At 34.6% G+C, this 19,722-nt stretch overlaps 1 protein-coding gene across 4 annotated transcripts in view; it reads left to right on the forward strand.

Moving 5' to 3' along the window:
• Nha1 (Na[+]/H[+] hydrogen antiporter 1) overlaps positions 1-19,722 on the forward strand; it is a 171,294-nt gene that overhangs the window by 98,818 nt on the left and 52,754 nt on the right. For all 4 annotated transcript variants that reach the window (XM_076523728.1, XM_076523729.1, XM_076523727.1 and 1 more), the window contains 2 exons: positions 4,860-5,124; positions 17,460-17,660. In XM_076523728.1, the coding sequence (XP_076379843.1) occupies positions 4,860-5,124; positions 17,460-17,660 (466 nt within the window). The remainder of the gene's footprint in view (positions 1-4,859; positions 5,125-17,459; positions 17,661-19,722) is intronic.

The raw sequence follows: 19,722 nt of genomic DNA on the forward strand, positions 1-19,722 counted from the left end.
AAACGCATATTGTTGCCAAAAGTCTACATACAACTTTTTTTCAAAATAAATACTCAATATTATTACCTAGATTTTTTTATTTATTTTTTACGTAACCTATGACTACATTCCTATAAAAAACGATTTTTTAAAATTCAAAACAAAAAATCATGCATTTAAGGGTTAAATTTACGTACACTATACAGTCTCAATCAAATTTTCATTTCATCCGTATGCCAAAATAAACTGACAATATTGACGTGCTCTGGCGAATTGTGTAATGCACATTATTGACTTTTCCTGTGCATACAGTCCTCAAACGCTCCGCAATTTTGGCTACTAAAGGCAATTAAAATCTTAACTCCATCTTTAAATATATCCGAAATCATTATTTCGGTTTCCTTTATTCCATTTACCTACGATATCATTATTTTTATATTGCATTAATTGGAGTTTCTCCAAGACTCGAACGATCTAAACAGCCAAAAAAAAGAGAGGTGTATTCGGTGAACCAATTCGAAATCAGCGTGGTCACAAAAGTGAGCCTTTCCTAAAATCACGTACACTCGGTCAGATTAACCGGTCGAAATTTGATATTCCACGTACGACAAGCGAACTATCGATATCGAACTTCTCCGAAGAATCTCGGCCGAAAAGCTGTTGCCCGATAGAGACGAGACAACCAGGACCTAATCAGCGAGCGAACTCGGAACAAATCGGCATTCCCGGTCCCGGCAAGAGAAAGAGAGAATGAGAAGGAGACGAAGAGAGCGAACGGGATTCTCGTTGGAGATGTAAATGAAAATCGGCAAGCTCGGGGAGGGTCGTTCGGATCGAGAAAACGCGGAATGCGCCCGATGAAAACTCGGGATTCCGCGGATCGTTAAAGACGGCCGGGCAGGAACTTTGCGAAACCGGTTCCATGGAGGCAGGCCGTCCGAAACTTATCCTATTACGAGTTTCTCGGCAAGAGAGTACGGTCTCGGTCGGGTAACCGGGTGCTCCTGCAAGCCATCGGCAATCTTCGGAGAGTGGGAGAACGGCAGAGCGAGAGAGCACGTCGAATTAACACCGGGCGACGCAAACTCCGGCGATAACCTGTGCTTCCACCCCCGAGACGGAACACGAAGGACGCGCCCTCAAAGCAAGACTCGGGCACGAGTGACCCCCCGCACCGTCCCGCAACCTCTTGCAACATCCCTACGAGAACCGATCCGCTTGTCAAGGTTTTGGTCGAGAGGAATTCCGCCGCGTGATCAGCTTCGGCCCTTGCGAAATGTCCGACTGAATCCGCAGCTAATAAACACCAGGTTCCGATAGTCCCTGGTTCACAAAATTGGTGACCGAACGGTGGAACTTTGTGTAAATTGTGGGCATAAGACGAGGGAAAATTATGATAATAATAATAGTAACAGTTTATTGATGCCAGCGGGAAAAAAATTCCTCCGTTATACGTATAGTGCACAGTAGAAAATAAGACAGAGAAATAAATAAATAAGTGAAAACAAAACGAAAGAAATATTGTAATATGATGTATGATATGCTGCGACAATTTTCATGCTGCAGTGAGAGCGGAGCCGTTAATTGGAGCAGAGGAATTATTGGCAAAATCAGAAGTGTTGCAAAAACGGTTACAACAATCGGTTTAGGTATTTAAATTGTCCGCGAAGGGTGAGATACATATTGGAAGAGGATATGATTTCTCGTGTGACGTACAGGGGCGTGGAATTTAAAAAGGTACAGAGTATTGTGGCAAGAAATGATGTCACTGATAATCTTCTGTGTAGATATAAGATCAGCAACGATACGACGTTGTTCGTGAGTCATCGACCAAAGCCGCAACATTTAATAAAATTATTAATAATAACAGTGTTTATTATGTCAATGGATACAGAGATAGAAAAGTAATACAGTAAACTCTCCCAAATTTTCCCTCGGCTTGTAAACAAAAATGAACAATTTGGGAAGAGGAGATACGATTATTCGAGCTTCTCCGCTTGTTTTTATAGGACAATTTGAAAGAATTTACTGATAACAAGATAGCAATGCGCGGAAATAATATTAAACAATCGGTACCAATATGAGAATTAGATAATAAAGATAGTAGTAATATGAGTAACATTAAAAATAATAATACAAATATTAGGAGTAATGGATCCGTAACAATAACAGCAACAACAATAACAATAATAACAGTAATAACAGTAATAACGATAATAACAATAATAACAATAAAATCAAGAATTAAGAATGCTTGTAAGCGATAGTGATGGTACAGTGTTTAAATGAAGTAAAAGAATTAAAAAATAAGTTGAGAGATTAGCAGTAACAATTGGAATTAATGAATAAGCGAATTAAACAGTTATAATGACCAAATACATATGTACATAGTGTGCGATGTGCTTCCGTGAGAAAAGGAGTAGAAATATTTCCACGAAATTTTCTTGATTGCAATTCCATCGTGAAGATTATAGTTAGCGTTCATAACTTCCAGACGCGCGTTCACCAACAAGAATTTAATGACATTGGAATATATTGCTCTAGAGGCTACTAAAGTAGCAAGGTTTAACATTGCGATTAATAACAACGTGGAAGCTGAATTTTTTCTCGAAACAAAAATTAATTCAAACATCCGTTCGGTTATTTCCTGGGAGGGCAATTTTACCAGTAGGTGATTAATCAGACTGGCATAAATTAGCACGATACAGCTTGTAAATAAACGTACAATGTGCCCTATTGTGTTCATTAAAGTGCAATTTAACGCTGAAAGATGTGCTCGACGATAACGTACCTTCTTATCGACGATAAATCTTATCGAGGTAATTGTGCGTAGATCGTATGTACCGGTAAATCAGGTACCTAAATTAGTGGTTTCAGAACCGAGAATCTACCGTGCTGGTCAGCTATTCCTCTATCGACTAGAAACTGATAAGTGAAGTGCGCATTCCATTCCACTTGTGACAGACACTACCGTCTCATCGGTACACCTAACAATCTCCGGAATTTTCGTTTTCAGCTAATGAAGATTATTATATATATGCAAACTGTTTGAGTCCAACCCTTTAAAAAATCATGCACAAGAATTTATATTTATAGTTAATTATTTTATAATAATAGATATCAAACATTGTATTTTATAATTATCGAGACGTGAATAATCTTTTGTTCGATTTTCACACATATTTATATTTAATTATTTTGATGTGGCAGACATCAAACATTTCATTTTACAATTATCGGGACACGGAAAATCTTTTGTTTTAAATATCGAACAAGTTCATTCGTTCCATTCATATTTGCAATGTAAAAGATAAAACGCTTTTTGATGCTTCAACAATATCATTGTGACAATAATTTTATATTTATTCAAATATGGTTCATAATGCGGTAAGGAATTAACGTGAATGAGTATTACACTGATAAATGGACCGTTTATTTTGAAAGTGGTGCAAGTCCACTTTCTTTCGTTTCGAGAAAATTGAATGTTAGCAGATCTGACAATTAAAAAATATAGGTTAATTATGTAAAGTCTGGGTATGTTTGTACTAATTTATCAATATGTAATTTGATTATATAAATTTCTTTTAGGCGAATTTAACTAAAATAATATACAATTTCCAGGCTGCAAATGGACTTACACCACTTTCATAATTAGTCAATTGTAAATATCATTTAATTTCAATTTTGAAATAACAAATATCACTTTCTTTTTTTGCTGGAATGAATTTTCCTTTTTTTGTAAAGTACTCTTGTCCGGCATTTCGCTTAATTTTGTTTATTCGTTGTGTATATTTTCCTTTATTTTCTTTTACAGAGTCCAAGTTCTCAGTAACAATATCCTCATCTGATAAAAATTCTATCTCTATAATTCTTCTTCTCTCTCTTTTTACGCTTCATTAATTTATTTTTCATAGTAGAATTATCTTCATCCTCCGATTCTAAGATTATTCTTTTGTTTATATTCATGGGTCTTATTTCCGTGTAAATTTATTTAAAATAAAATAAAATAACTATTTTCAATTGTCATAAAATAATATTGTCATAAAATAACATTGATTTACTATTTCTTCTTACCTATATCACTATCTGATGTGAATATGAAATTATCCATTGTTGGAGGAAAATAAAATAAGTAACCTAAAATAGTAACTTTGGGCACGAAAATAAAACAATATAAATAGCAAATAAAGCAATTGTGGCCACTAACCCCGCCACCTGTCTATGGAAATTGGACTTACACCACTTTCATAATCAATGGTTACGCAATTTCTTTTACCGGTCAATTTTAAATCGAACAAAGCATTGGCATTTTTTAAGATATTAACTACTACCTAGTTAGAAACAAAAAGTTTACACTAAATAAAGCATAAATTACGTCATATCTCATTTTTTTTTAAAAAAGGACTTACACCACTTTCAAAATAAACGGTCCAAATTATTACTTGAACAAGAAAGTACCGAAATTATATTCATCGCTTCTTCGATAAATAATTACTAGGTCACGATATGCAGAGTTTAATAAAGTTATAAATTAACGAACTCTAGTAGCATTTTTATTTTCTTTGTACAATGAGAAATCTTTTAGTTATCGAAGAGAACATCTTTTTAATTCCAATTTTCGTCGAATGACATTCGAGAATGAGAATTTGCATAAAGTCTGACAATTACGTAAATCTTATTAAAGTTTTTCGTTGAGGATAAGATCGAAACAAGGTCAACTTCCACCCTCGATTCAGCATCGAATAATTATTATGTACCCTGATAACAGAAAAAAAATTAATCGAGTGCGACGTTAGAAACGAGCCAGAAAATTCGTTTCCACCGAATTGACGCCACTTCCCGAGGGAGCCAGTCGCTGATCCTGCTGTTTGTTGTTGCAGAAAAATCGCTCTAGTCATTATCCTCACCAGAGCCGGCCTGGATTTGGATCCGAATGCCCTGAAGAGCTTGAAAGTCACCGTACCGAAACTCGGTCTAATTCCATGGGTCGTCGAGGCGGTTGTGGTAGCCACGCTGACAAAATATCTGCTCGGATTGCCCTGGATATGGGGTTTCCTCCTCGGCAGCGTAATAGCTGCCGTTTCACCGGCTGTCGTGGTGCCCTGTCTCTTCAGGTTGCGCAGCAAGGGTTACGGAGTCGCCAAGGTAAGATTAGACGATTTTAATGCGAAGGACGCGTCGTGTATCTCTGTCAAATTTCATTCGCGAAACTTAGTCCACCGAAAATTAAAATGCGATGTGCTGAATTAGTAATCGGAATTCTAATCGAGACAATGGTTGAGATGATGCTGTTTCTCGGTATTAATATTTTGCAGTTTACGTAACAATAAGTACGTAACAGATAAATAAATTCATCAATTCACACGGTGTTTCTTAGCACTAAAAGTAACCAATATCTGCCATCTTATATAAGTAAGATATTATAAAAGGATTATAAAGAATTTACCTCGATTTCTTGCAATTTTCATAAGAATATTTGCTCGAATGAAAAGATTTATTCTTACGTAAACCGATCGTTTGACCGACAATGGTACGTTTAATGTTAAAGTCGTAACTGGATTGCGGATTTTATGCGTTTATGACACAAATAGACAGATCAAATACAAAACTGTAAAGTCAAATCGAAGAATTTCTGCATACTGCCGCTTATTACAATTATTAAAAGAGGAAAGACATTTTTATCTAATTTACGATTCTTGCAATTAACTTTTTAACAATTTTCATTTTGCACAAAAGATTCGCAGTCTAGTCTTAACACGCAGTACAAAGTTCGTGGAACCTAGAACTTCGTTTCGCTAAATCGTTTTAATATTTCGTATTCGAGATAAATTGCATTTATTTATTTAAGCAATGAAGATAAATAACGAACGAAATGACGATCGCGAAGGTGTTAAGCAAATTAGAAATGTAAACTGTAGCTTGTCCGATGAGACGAGTCAGCAAGTGCAAACAAGCAGGCGATGATTACGACGTGTACATTTAAAAAAACATTAATCTTTCTCACTGCTAGGAAACGATCCAGAGCCCAACATTTATCAGCCAATAGCTGCAAGCGCCAGTATCGATTATGCGAATATTAGGCAGCTTATCGAATATTAGTTTTGTTTGCATTTACTGACACGTCTCGTTGAACAGGCTCTAGCGTTAGCCGTTTGTCAATCTGATTTTGTACAAACGTGTTTCCCAATATTGAAAATGATGTTCTGCATCTTGTGAAGGTCATAGATTGCACCAGTGCAGTATTTTTTTATTTCTGTTAACAAGACACGAGTTTAGATTGATATTGATACGCTGTCTGGGTGATTTAAATATGTTCATTAAATGTATTAAAGTTCATTTGCAAAGTTATTAATCTGTCTTTTTATTAAAAAAAACAGCTGTTAGTTTATTTCGAGCATGCTAAGACAAGAACGTAGAATAATTGATGTAAAGAACGAAAGAAAGATAATTAAAAGTAGAATAGAATGTTTCCAATTAGCTTCCACACTGCTCGACAAGATAATACAGTGGTATCTCGATTACCCTGACCTCTGGCGTCAGAGTTCTCTGTTATCCAAATACATTGTACGTGTAATCAGCTCAATCTGAAGCAACCCGTATGCAATACGATCTACTGTATAAATTAATAAAGCTTAAGTCTGGCACTGTAGTTAAATAAATACTCTGTTGCTATTGATGTTTCCACTACAATTGTAACAGTGCGCTGTATCTTCATTTCAAGCAAGTTACAAACTCGAACTTATGACGTTTAATAACGTAATAGTATTTATGTCACTTGATTCCAGGAAACTTCAATTATCAAAGTTTAATTAAATGAAATTAATGCGTTATATTTATTATGATATTATATATTTGATTTAACATTTGATTATATGTTTCATCTTATGTTGTATTTTATATTTTATTTTATATTTTGTTATTACATACAATTAAATGAAGTTTAAGTTTCCTTGAATTAACAAGTGCGTGAAGTAAATGTTGAAAATCCTGGATTATGAAGGAGAACCAACAGAACAAGATATGTTTTTGCAACATTGTGGTTAAACGAGCGTCAGTTGTGCATCAACCTGACTGGAACAGCTGATCTCGCCTCTCATTGATCATTCTTTTTCATTAATAACTCATAAACAAAGCTACGAATTGCATTTGCGCTAAGAAAGAAATTACTTTAAATAGTCTCAGGAACCGGAAGTACCGTAATTTTGGGACACCCCGTATAACCAAATTCTTAAAAATTAAGAAAATATGAAAAAAAAAGAAAATATAATCGAGACAACAGCTATGATACTATGCTATTACGTCAGCTCAATTAAAATAAAATATCGCGAAGACGATTTCCAATTGTCTATCAAACCGACTGAGCATTTAGCCCGCTTTAATTTCGCGGTACTTTCCTGGGATTTCGCCACTGACAATTGACTCCCAAGCAAACGCGAAATTACGGCGACAGAGCAAACCGGCGTTCAAAAGAAATTTAATTAGTGCCGCTCCGCTTCCGGTAAGTTGAACGGCGCCGTGTGTTCCGCGCGTGCCACGCTATGATGAACAGATGCAACTTCGTTGCATTACTTACGAATGCATCCCACCGGAGGAGCGAAAGGATCTCGCTTCGGAAGGACCTAATTCGACACGTGAAATTCACCGTCGGCCGAGTCCCGCTTGCGTCAAACAATCCGTCCGAGTTGTTGCGAGCGCATTCGAACAACTCGGAACAGTGTCTGCCAAATTTTTCGACCCACCAAATCCCTAGAAACGCGCGACTCCTCGAATGTTTCCTAAATTTCATTAATTTTTCGAACGTACGGTTTCTGTCTCCGTTTTGCAGGATAATTTGATAATTTAACTTCGACAAATGGAGGATAGAAGAATTCACTCGAGAAAATAGACGTGGTATTAATTTTTTTCTGAACGTAGTTTTATTATTTTGTATATGAATTTAAGTTGGATATATGCTATGTATGTGTTGCAGAATTTTACCGAAGTTTTTCCGAAATTATTGAACGCTGTGCTTCAATATATTAAAATTGCTAAAACTTATAATTCTTTGTTATATATATAAATTGCATTCTGTAAATTAAATTCTCAAAAGAAGTTATTCGATTGTATTACCGAAGACAATTTATCGCTTTATAAATGATATTACTGTAAGCATTGAACAAATTTTTGTCTTTCATTTTGAAGAACTATTAATTATGTTTAGATGAACGTTATGATTAAACCTGTGTACGCTACCGAAAAAGCATATCGCTACCGTAAAAGTTAAACGCAAGTTCTCTATTTTCTTTTTTACTAATTTTAATAAGTTGACGAGAACCTAACTGCCTTGTGAAATCCATTTAAAGTTATCACTGTGTTCTATCTTACGTAATTACGTATTCATGTTTGTTGCAAATGCATGAAATCTTCAATCTAGTAATAAATGTGCTAAACGTGTTTCAGAATTCATAGAATACGTGACACGCGCATCTATTACGCAAATTGCAATCAATGAAAACGAATAAAAGTCTTGCACAGAATGTGTGATTGCGTTCGTGTGCCGGTAATCATTTGCGTATTAATGGAAAACAATAATGTACGTGTAGAAAAAGAAGAATGTTCAATCGAAAAGTTCAATTCAATAACGGAAATTGCTATTGTCCCGTGTTATACGGGATTTTCCAATTTAAAAAAAAAAATGATTTTTTTCAACAGCCAGTAAAATGATGTAGCTGATAAGTAGTATATTTTCCATTTAATTATCAAATGTTCCGGAAATTTTTAAAGTAAAATCAATCTTTAGGGCTTGAATATTTTCGTTAAAAATTGCACACGTCTCAAACGGCAATCTCATTTGTATAAAATAAAACCTAATTACAATTATTAGAAAATAAACAATATTAAAAATGAATAGAAATAGTTCGCAAATTTTGTTCACAATAATTTCAATTATGTTAAGTTACGTTACGTTATATATATATTATAATTGATAAATATCCTGTTTGAGTTACAATGATATTGATGATATTGATATGATATTAATATTATATTAAATATGTAATGGTCTCAATATCATTGTAACTCAATTTCATTAATATATATTAATTATATAATGGTCTCAATTTCATTGTAACTCAAACAGGATATTTTTCAATTTTTATTTATTGTTAGCGTAACTTTATTAATATGTTCTATTACAAATGAAATTGTATCGACATTCGTACAAAAAAAAAACAAAGATATTTTAGTTTCATTTTGTGACAACCCCTCGCATCGAGTTGTGCCAAATTAAATAGAATGCGCACGCACGTCTCTTTGAAAACAAACCGTAAGGCAAGAGATTCGAAAGGAAAGGAAATATTGAGCTTCAGAAACGCGGTATATGAATTACGAGTATTTTTGGCTCGTGAAGGCGGAATTATCTCTTTATGGTGATAAAATTAGTTTCTATACTGCGGAGGCGGTCTGATCTGTATTCCTTGGATACGGTCCGCTGCGTCTCGATAATCGACGTGGAAAACGAACGCAGTCGAAGAACGGATCGGCTTTATTCCGCCTCGGCGGACGAAATAAGAGGACAAGCTGCGGTCCGACCACGTGGTCAAGCTAGTTAAAATACGAAAACCGCGAAGGGGTGGGCGCGGTGCCCCCAGAGAATCCGTACGGAACGAACCGATGACAATAAATTCAGTGAAAGGTACGATACCGAATTAGATAGGATCATGGTTTAAACATCGTTTTGTAATTGCGGCGAGTTACAACGGTTGCTGAATCCAGTGAAATCTCTGTCGACTGTGTCCCATTTCGCAGGATCTGGGAAGAATAGACCATAAGAATAAGATGGCTGGGAATTTTGGTCCCATTCTTCCTGGGTCGGATACCGTTGGCTCTGTTCGCATTGAAACTATTGCAGACAATTTGCTATAATTCCGTGAGAATTTCTTAATGTTCTTCGCATTAAGGAACATCAATCTGCGGGATTTCGAAAGCCAAATTGTGGGTAGTTACGCAGTCAAACGGCCAATAATTTTGCAATAATTGTTTCCTTTGTTCTCGCAACATTTTTACACGTATAGTCTGCATAATTTTGTGGAAACGAAGTGCGCGTAATTTTAATCCTTTCGCTACGGAGCGCTTGCGTCAAAATGTGATCGCTGTGAACGGAGCGTATTATTGAGTAGTTGGCACTGAAGTACGGAATGTATTTCTGGTTCCAAGTTCTCCGTAGTCCAAATATATTCAGATTTTTGTGATCTTGAGCACGTTACTGTTTGTCTTGCATGACAAACGCTTTCAGTGTCGGTATTTTCACTTTCAGTATTTTCACTATCACTCGTGAGAAATATTCTCCTAAATTTTCTTCTCCTCATGATTTGATAATGGGTCTAAAAAAATTAAATACTTTGAAACTCAACATATTATCACAAAGGCAGAAATTTAGTATTTACCTGTGAATGATTAAAATTAAGCCAACAAAATTATTTTAGAATTATAAATTCGTGTAAACCTTTTAATCACTACTATTGAAAAGGAATTATTATTATTATTATTATTATTATTATTATTATTATAAATACATTATTACATAAATACATTATAATAAATATAATAGTTAATAATTATTAATAATAATATTTATTATTATTATTTATTTTATAATATTATTAATAATTAATAATAATAATAATAATAATAAATATATTATATATTATTAATTTATTATTATTAGAAAGAAACTGTGTATCGTTAGAATAAAACACAATATCGTCTTGTCAATAGTGTTATATTTCATGATAGTCAATTGTTTAAGGCATGCAGTGTTGCCAGATACTCAATTAACAGAAGTATCTCATGTAAAGTATGAAATAAAAGTATATATGGTATGAACGTATATATACGCTCTTCGTACCCGCGCGCCCACTTTTCCAGAGCGTATATATACGCTCTTCCTATATGAATGGTCATTCTTCGAGGGCGTATATATATACGCCCATCGGAGCAAAAGGGTTAAGGACAGATCAAAATAGTTGAAAAAGAGTCGGCAAAGCTTGAAAAGTTATTAATAGAACGTTTATTACAATTTTCAGAAAATATGCTAGAAGTTTTTAATGCTTTTAGTGAAATGTAATTTAAAGGAAACGTCGAAAGGAAAAGAGTCAATGTTTTTAAATTAGTATAGAATACCTGCTAGGATTTTATAAAAATTTCTCTCTATTGCTTAAATTCAAGTTCGACTACGAATTTAATGCATTTTTATGACAAATGCGCGTAGATTGAATAAAAAAGCATGCATCACATTTACATAATTTTAAAATACTCTTGCATTATTTTCAACTCATTAAAATTATTATTTACGTAGCTACTGTATCTTGTAATTAGTATTAGTCTTAACAACAGATCAAAATAATCTGCAGAATTTCTATAATAAAAATCTTTGCAATGTCAAGGAGAAGTTATAATGCTTCAGAAATGAGTTATTCACGTCACAGAAACTAATACAGAACATCCGTTACAATCTTATAAAAATATTTCCCAATTACTTAACACTTTTATCGATAAATAAAACTACATTGAAAAGTTCCTGAATTAAAAGTGTTCAAATTTCGGCAACATGTTCGAGGATTACGAAAGTTTCGAATATAAATCTGAAATTGAAAATAATAATTTGTTAAATGAAGCCGGTATCGTTGAAGAACGTTAAAGGTCGTTATCATTTAATTTGATAGGATCGATGTAATCGCGCACCGATGCATTATAAGTCGACCGGTCTGAAACTCAAAGGGTCGTGTCCATTTTCCTCGAATTAGATAGGATTAAAGTTCGAACAACGTTTCGTAATTACAGAAGATTACACCGGTGACTGGACTTAACTAGATCTTTATCGATGGAGTTTGCCGTGCAACGACATTGTATCCAAGCTATTAGGGCCCTTAACCTAAGCCGATGCCTGCAACCAGTGTTTGTTTCATCAAATCGAGAAATAAAGTGCTAGAGATCAAACAGCTTTGCAAGACTTTTAAGATGTGCCACGGTGTCGTGAAGTAATTAGGAGAAACGCGAGTGCAAAGGCGTGTAATTATTGCACTTCCAATGCACCGGATACTCGCACACATTTCGCGAACCTACAATTTCTGCAGTCAAGCGCATAAGCCGACCCAATAAGAGTACTTGTTTACTGCATACGTGCGCTCTTATTCGTTGCTATATTAAGAAATATCCACGGAAATTTGTCCCTGATTCTGGCGACGAATTCCCTATGTTATCTGGAGGTATTTTATAAGATTATGTAAGTTTTTATTTTCATTATTTATTTTCCGAATGTCTAAAGCACTGACAAATATTTTACATTTTACGACTAGAAAGTTCATTACGGTGAATTGAGAATAGTAACACGATACATTTTCGTCGGGGTGCTCGTTTTCTTGCATTTCACAAACTCGAATGTACCGTAAATGCATAAAGAATAGCAGTCTGTGTGTGTGTGTGTGTGTGTGTGTGTGTGTGTGTGTGTGTGTGTGTGTGTGTGTGTGTATGTTAATTACTGTATAATTAAATTCTTCGCAAGAATTCGATCCATTACGAATCGTAGCGTGTGAAAGAAATGTTTCCATTTTTCATATTGAGCACAATGAGCCACGTACAAATGAGTTACATTTTGTACGATTTAGCAATAAATACGTTTGCCCTGGGGCATTAAATATATAATAATTTACCGTTAAATTTGTTTTTTTTTGGTAAATTCGTGGTTTCCTCTCAAATCAAGAGCGCACACGATACAGAACATCCTGAACTTTTCGGTTCACGCTGTAATAAATTGGATCAAATTAAATATATTTGTTTATTCATATATTTTATTTAACAAATATTTAACAATTATTCATTTTTCATAATAGGCGTGAAGTTTCTTCAACTTTCTCTGCAAATTTTGTAACCATTTCTTACCAGATTATTTATTTCTTGTTAGTTTCGTTTTTCTTTAACTTACATTATAACTTTGAAAACATTTGAATTTGTACACACTCACATAACTACATTAGCATAATTTTTTGTTTACTAGTTACCTCACATAGGTTTCATTAAACAACGCAAATTCTTCTACTGTTGACAAGCTCTCGTAAACAGGTGTCCCTTGATATTAAAGTTTACCCTAATTTTCGACGCACTCGTTTGCATACATCTATTAAAAAATGGTTTTCCAATGGAGTACGCGAGGTTCGGATAACTATGTTCTTTCTTACGACGGAGTCTTTCGACTTCACGATTTATCACTTCTCGTAAACTTCTTTGGGGCGCTATTGGCTGTGCGAGCAAATGCACCGACTGCATCCTCAAGTTCACGTGACACGGTAAATAGACTCTTTAGCTCACGGAAAACCCATTTCGTGAAGGGGTCACACCATCTGGTGCACCAGCGAAGAATAGACCGGTCAATCTTTTGAAAATCAAAGCGCACTCCGCTGTACAACCTGCAACGAATTTTCTCCCGACAGTTTCCGCGAAGAGAAACTATCCCTGCTGGCATCTCTTTGCTCGAAATTCGTACTTTTAGAGTCCGTTAAACCTTTTCAACTGGAAATTTAGCTGGCCTGGTGTCTGCTATGCATTGACTATTGATAAAACAATTAACGACATCCGGCAGTATTGTATCAGGTTCGTGCACATGAAACGATCGACGAAACTTTTACAAGTAAACGAAATCCGTCGTTTCATGCATTATATAACCTACTATTTAAATAAATAACCTACACTTTAATTTAGTCCTCTATATTAAGGGCTATTGTCACCATTTTAAATTAATTATTTAATTTATGTACACTGTGATCGAATTTTAGTGCTTCATTAAGTACGGAATATATTTTATAATTATAATATATATTATAATTAAAAAATATATACACTATATAATATAATATATAATAATTATAATATAATAATTAAAATATATATATATTATAATTTTTTAATTAATTATTATAATATATATATATATATATATATATATATATATATATATTTATTATAATTAATTTAAATTAAAAATTATGGACAGTATGTATACGTTTTATAATTTTATTACGAATTTTTTATTTATTTCGAATTATGAATAGAAAGAAAGGAATAAATGTCATGTTATAAAACGTATACATACTGTCCATATACATTTTAAACTATTAGGTAGTATAATTTGGAATTTTTATTTGTTAAATTCCCATTACGATTCCACAGGAATAACGAATAAGGATTTTATCGAACGAAAATATATTCGATAGTATATATTCGATATGAATGATCTGTAGCATTATGCGAATAAGATTTTCTTCGATTCAAAGCCATACGTTATGACAAGAATAGACTTTATTAAAATTAACAAATTATTTCGAAAATATTTATTCGAATTTAGCACAAAATAAAGTTCGTTGTTGAAAAGTAAAAATAATAAACTGCTTAGACGATTTCTTGCTTCAAATTACTATTTTGCGTTTTGTATTTCCGTAGAATTAAAAAATTATTTCGAAAAGATTTATTCGAATTTAATACAAAATAAGGTTTGTTTTGTGTTCTGTATTTATGTGATATTGAAATATTGTTTCGGACAGATTTATTCGGATTTAGTCCAAAATAAACTCGTTTATAAAAATACTACTATTTTATGTTACATTCGAAATAAATTGTACCGAAGTCTGTCACGGAATGTATATGGAGGGATGATCGATACTTTTCAAAAGCGTTTCTACCGCATGCATTTTGACAAGTGGCCGACTAGTTAGAACTTTTGCCAGAGCAGAGAGATACAGTCCTGCTTAATGATAAGCACAGAAATAGTAGGGAGAATAGGTGAAAGAGGTGGTGAGCGCAGGAGGGAGGACTTAAATAATTCAGTTTAGAAAATGGGGTGGAAGCTGTTTGAAGAGTGCAAAGGTCATTCCCGGAAATGTGATATTCATGAGACGAAAGATCTAGACGCAGCTTTTTGTTTATTTCTTGGCCAGTTGTGGAACAAGCCGGTCCGGGAGATGAAATTGAATATTCCGTGCAAAGTATGTCGGGTAATTCGCATTATTACTCGCAATACTCCGGAACTGTTACACTCCGATTTTGATGAAACTTCGCGGGATTCTGGAACAGTCCGAAGTACGAGTAATAGTTAACAGCTCGGTGCGACGCTAATTTTCGAGACACAGTTCTGAATTTGAACTGATTTTGTAGCACAGACTCCGAGCAACGTAGTTGCATGTTTTGTAAATTTTTTAACTAAGTTCAAGCAAGGTTGAACGAGGTGATTTTAGAGAAAATATATCGTTCACGAACAAATTCGAAATAAAAGTTTCGATGTTTTTTTGGATAGCAAAAAAAGGCGAGTGTTAATAACAAAACATATTTTACAATACACTGAATTTTCCCTGTTAAGATGAAAAAGGAATTAACACAACCGTATACGTAATATCCGACATAAAAGTTAGTAAATGCAGATGCCGTTTGTGTGTAAATAATAAATGGAGAAAAATTCAAATACATATTCGGTGGTCTCTATTTTATAAACGAATACGAAAGCAACAAAACGATGACCTAAAACAACCATAATTTCGCGTAAACAACGTTGTACAAACCTAATTAACATTTCATATCACGCCTCTAACTCGAAGAACTTGTTCATTTTTATTTTGCCGCAAGAATCTCGCGATTTAGAAAAACTGCAAAATCTGTATTCGATAAACAAATTTCGCATACGCGATACCATATTAAAACCTGCTTAATATTTTGTATTACAACGTATGTTAAAGAAATTATAGATTAAAATTTTCCCGCAAGGATATAGCGATATAGAAAGCTTGCAAAAATTTTGTAAGTCTGTATTTTATAAAGCAATATAAAAGCGGTAAAGCGGTGACGTAAACCTCTCCTAATTTCGGAAACATTGCGTCTTTGGTTTTCGACTCGGATGTGGACCGGGAAAACGATCGATTCGTCGTGAAACGATCCGCGCTCATTACGGAAGTGATTTATAGCAAGAACGCGGAGTACTTTGGTTCGAATACCTTCCTCACAGCATGTGACACGAACCGCTGACCAGCTGGAACGTTTACCAAGGGACTTCTTTCCGAAGCGACACCGTTTGATTCCGGTTGGTCGAGAATCAGGGTAGTCGGCGGACTTAAATCCCGCACGAGCTATCATGGCTCGATAGGTTTTCGGTGCACCGAGGAATCGGTTCCCCGTTGTCGTCGGCCAGTGTCGTTAGATCATCCCCCACTTCTCTCTTCGCCCCTTCCCAACTCCGCTCCCCTCCGCCCCTTACACAATTCTCTTTCCCTTCGATTCCGCCGAATGGCCTGGCGGATTATTTTCACTGGCCTTAAAGTAACCTTCGAGTAAACCGATTGCACTCGGCAATCAAAGTTTTGTGCGAAAGTAAGGGGACAGTAAGGGAAAATGGGGAGGGGAATTATTTTCCGGAACGATTCGAAATTCGAGATAGGGACGTTTGCGAACACGTATTTTCCAGTAATTTCTATTTCGTCCCAACATTTTTTCGGCATTATTACAGTAAATTCTCCCCAATTGTCGTTCAGTTTGTAAACAAAAATGGACAAGTTTGGAAGAGGAGATACGGCTCGTTTTTATAATTATTGACAATCGGCGACTATAAAAAACGAGTCGCGAGGCTGAAATAATCGTATCTCCTCTTTCCAAATTGTCCATTTTTTTGTTTTTCACGATCTGAGCATCAATTAGGAAGAATTTACTGTATTTTGTGTGATTTTTAAGTATCTTAGTTATCTATTATATCAGTTTTTACTTTTTCGACTTTTTAACTTCCTAGTGTTTTTATTATATCAGTTTACGTTTGTTTTTTTGTTATGTGCTGGTACATACATCTTCGAATATATTAATTTCGTTCAACAATTTTAGTTATTTGTTGTATCATTATTTTGATTTTTGGATACTTTATTTTTGTATTAATGCTTTAAACCAGATAGTTTATTTAGCATAGAGTTATTTCTGATAATTTTAGTTCTGTATTATGTTGGTGCACGTGAAATGTTGGGAACAAAGCAGTGACCACATCTTGAACGAGTTTTCCATATATTTATTTTTTATCAATTTTATTATTTTTTAATAAAATTAGTATAAACAAAACGTGCACTACGTTATACCTTAATGTATAATTATGCTAGAAAACGACTGACTAATGATAGTCATTTCTTTAAATGTTCTTTATTCCGTGCAAGTATTAACTCTGTAATAAATTCAATTGTTCATTAGAACATTAAGCGCTCTGAAACAATGATGTTGCGGCATTTAATTGGGCACTGATCGTTTAATTAACCACAATGTGAAACGAGCCAGGATCCAATATCTCTGGAACATTTATTTTTCATTAATCCGTTGTTCAACATTTCATTGTCATTTGTTAGTACTGTGCAGCGTTGAATATTAATTGTGCATGCATTACCACTTAATATTTAAACCAGTAATTCAGTTAATATTGTTGTTTGTTACAGGGCATTCCAACTTTAATTATCGCTGTTTCGGGAATCGATGACGCAGCGTCTGTCGCGATTCACGGGATTCTGAAGAGCATCATGTTTTCTCATGAGGCGCTGTGGTATCAGATCCTTCAGGGCCCCATTTCTATCATCGGTGGCTTTGGATTTGGTATTCTATGGGGGTGGCTGGCCAAATATGTTCCGGAAAAGGGTGACGTGAGTAGAAAGAACCTTTCATTGACGGTGAAATATTTTGTTTTCGCATGCAATAGATATCAATACTTCGACTGCCAAATTGGCAACTTAAAAAGTTCCATTAAATCAAAGAAATTTATTCTACGAAATAAATATTGACACATTACAAATTTTCACTTTAATACTTCCGATTACGCTTTCAACTTTGACACATTTTGCAGATCGTAACTTTTGATACACTAGATATATTAGAACGAAAATTCATTTTTAAATCTTGATATCCCGTACATGGATGATATGGAAGTTCAATAGAAACATAAAATATATGTTCATAGTGAATTCTGTAACACAATCAATGAAGTCAGGATCAATTTAGATCTATAATACTTACCTATATAGAGGGTGTTCCATAATTGTGGTAACACCCGGAAAGGGGTGATTCCTCAGGTCATTTCAAGTAACTTTTTCCTTAGCGAAAATGCAATCCGCGGCTTTATTTGCGAGTTATTAACGAAAAACACCAACCAATCAGAGGCGAGCTCGCCCAGCGCTAAGCGGCCGAGCCAATCAGCGGAACTGGGCTTCGACCGCTAGTTGGTTCGGCCGCTTTCTGCCAACTGATCTCGCCTCTCATTGGTTGTTTTTCGTTAATAATTCGTAAATAAAGCCGAGGATTGCATTTTGGCTAAGGAAAAAGTTACTTCAAATGACCTCAGGAGTCATCCTCTTCTGTGTTTTAACATAATTGTGGGACACCTGTAAACTCTTTTGAAAGATTTGCAGTTTATTTAATTTATGTATTCTAAGGAATTTTTATTGCACTGATTCTAGAGTATCTATATACAGTTACTCACAAAATTGAGCATACCCCTTTTAGAACTAACTAAATGATTTGAATTTTTTTTAGATGATAGAGAAACTAGTCTACTAGACGATGCCTAAAATGCCTTTTTGTTTTTAATTTGCTATTACATGGTATGCCAAAAAAGAAATAAAGAACTCTCATTTTTAACTTTTTTATCTGAGCCTATAACAAAAATTTTAAAAATGCCTTTCGAAGATCTTGGTAACTTATATGCGTGCTGAAAATTTGATTGAAATCGGTTAACTCGGAGTCGAGCTACAGACGTTGAAACTTTTAAAAAACGGCAGATTTCGTCCAGTTTTTGATCAAAATCGTGATAAATCTGCGATTTAATCCTCGATTTTTGCGAGGTTCTTAAAGAGTTACTGCGTTTTAAAAGGTACGCTGAATTTTGTGAGTAACTGTATGTATATTGCGAGAACTCATTTTCAAGGAGCTCCCAAGGGTAACATTTCTTTTCATAATAATTCCCCGGGAACAGATATTTTCTCAAACGAAGCACCTAGTTCGAATAAAATTTGTCTAAAAATGGAGAATAATTTATTTCGTGTTCTGAATGTTTCATAAAAATAGATAGATCTCGAAGTGCTACGTAAGATACAATAAGATTTATTAGAAAAATTGCAGAAGTACGGAAGTTTCGGCAATTATTATAATCTTCATTTCATAAGATATATTTATTAGTTGAGACATGCTATATTATTTCATAATAAACCAGTGGCTCGAAACACACAGTATACGGGAAGCTACATACGTAATATTTCATTCAACCCATCGGTATACTATAAACTCGCTCAGTGGGTCACATCGACTAGACATCGATACCGAAGTCCGATTATGTTTAAGGAGGCTCGCTGCCAAATCCTCGAAAATGTCTCATCACCCGCAGCCAGTCTAATAGGTCTTTTAACGCTGTTGGCCTTGTTCGTTGCAGTGATAATTGCGCTTCACGAGGCGTGTAATTCCCGTCGTGTTGGATTTATCGATGGGAACGGAACTTTTTTTCTTTACCTTACCCCTTCGCTTTCATTCTCTGTTCATTTTTCCGTAACGATTTCTCTAGTCATAATATTCTGTTAAGCGCGACAGTTTCTCATTTACATTCTGAGCTTATTCTTTCATTTACCGAGGATCCCTTTGCGAAAGATAAATTCTCTTGATTAATTGAAAGGTTCGGAGGCTAAATTGAAATTAATTTCTTCCTTCGATAATCTCTCC

The sequence above is a fragment of the Megalopta genalis genome, chromosome 7 (assembly GCF_051020955.1).
Source record: "Megalopta genalis isolate 19385.01 chromosome 7, iyMegGena1_principal, whole genome shotgun sequence".
In the NCBI taxonomy this organism is placed as follows: domain Eukaryota; kingdom Metazoa; phylum Arthropoda; class Insecta; order Hymenoptera; family Halictidae; genus Megalopta; species Megalopta genalis.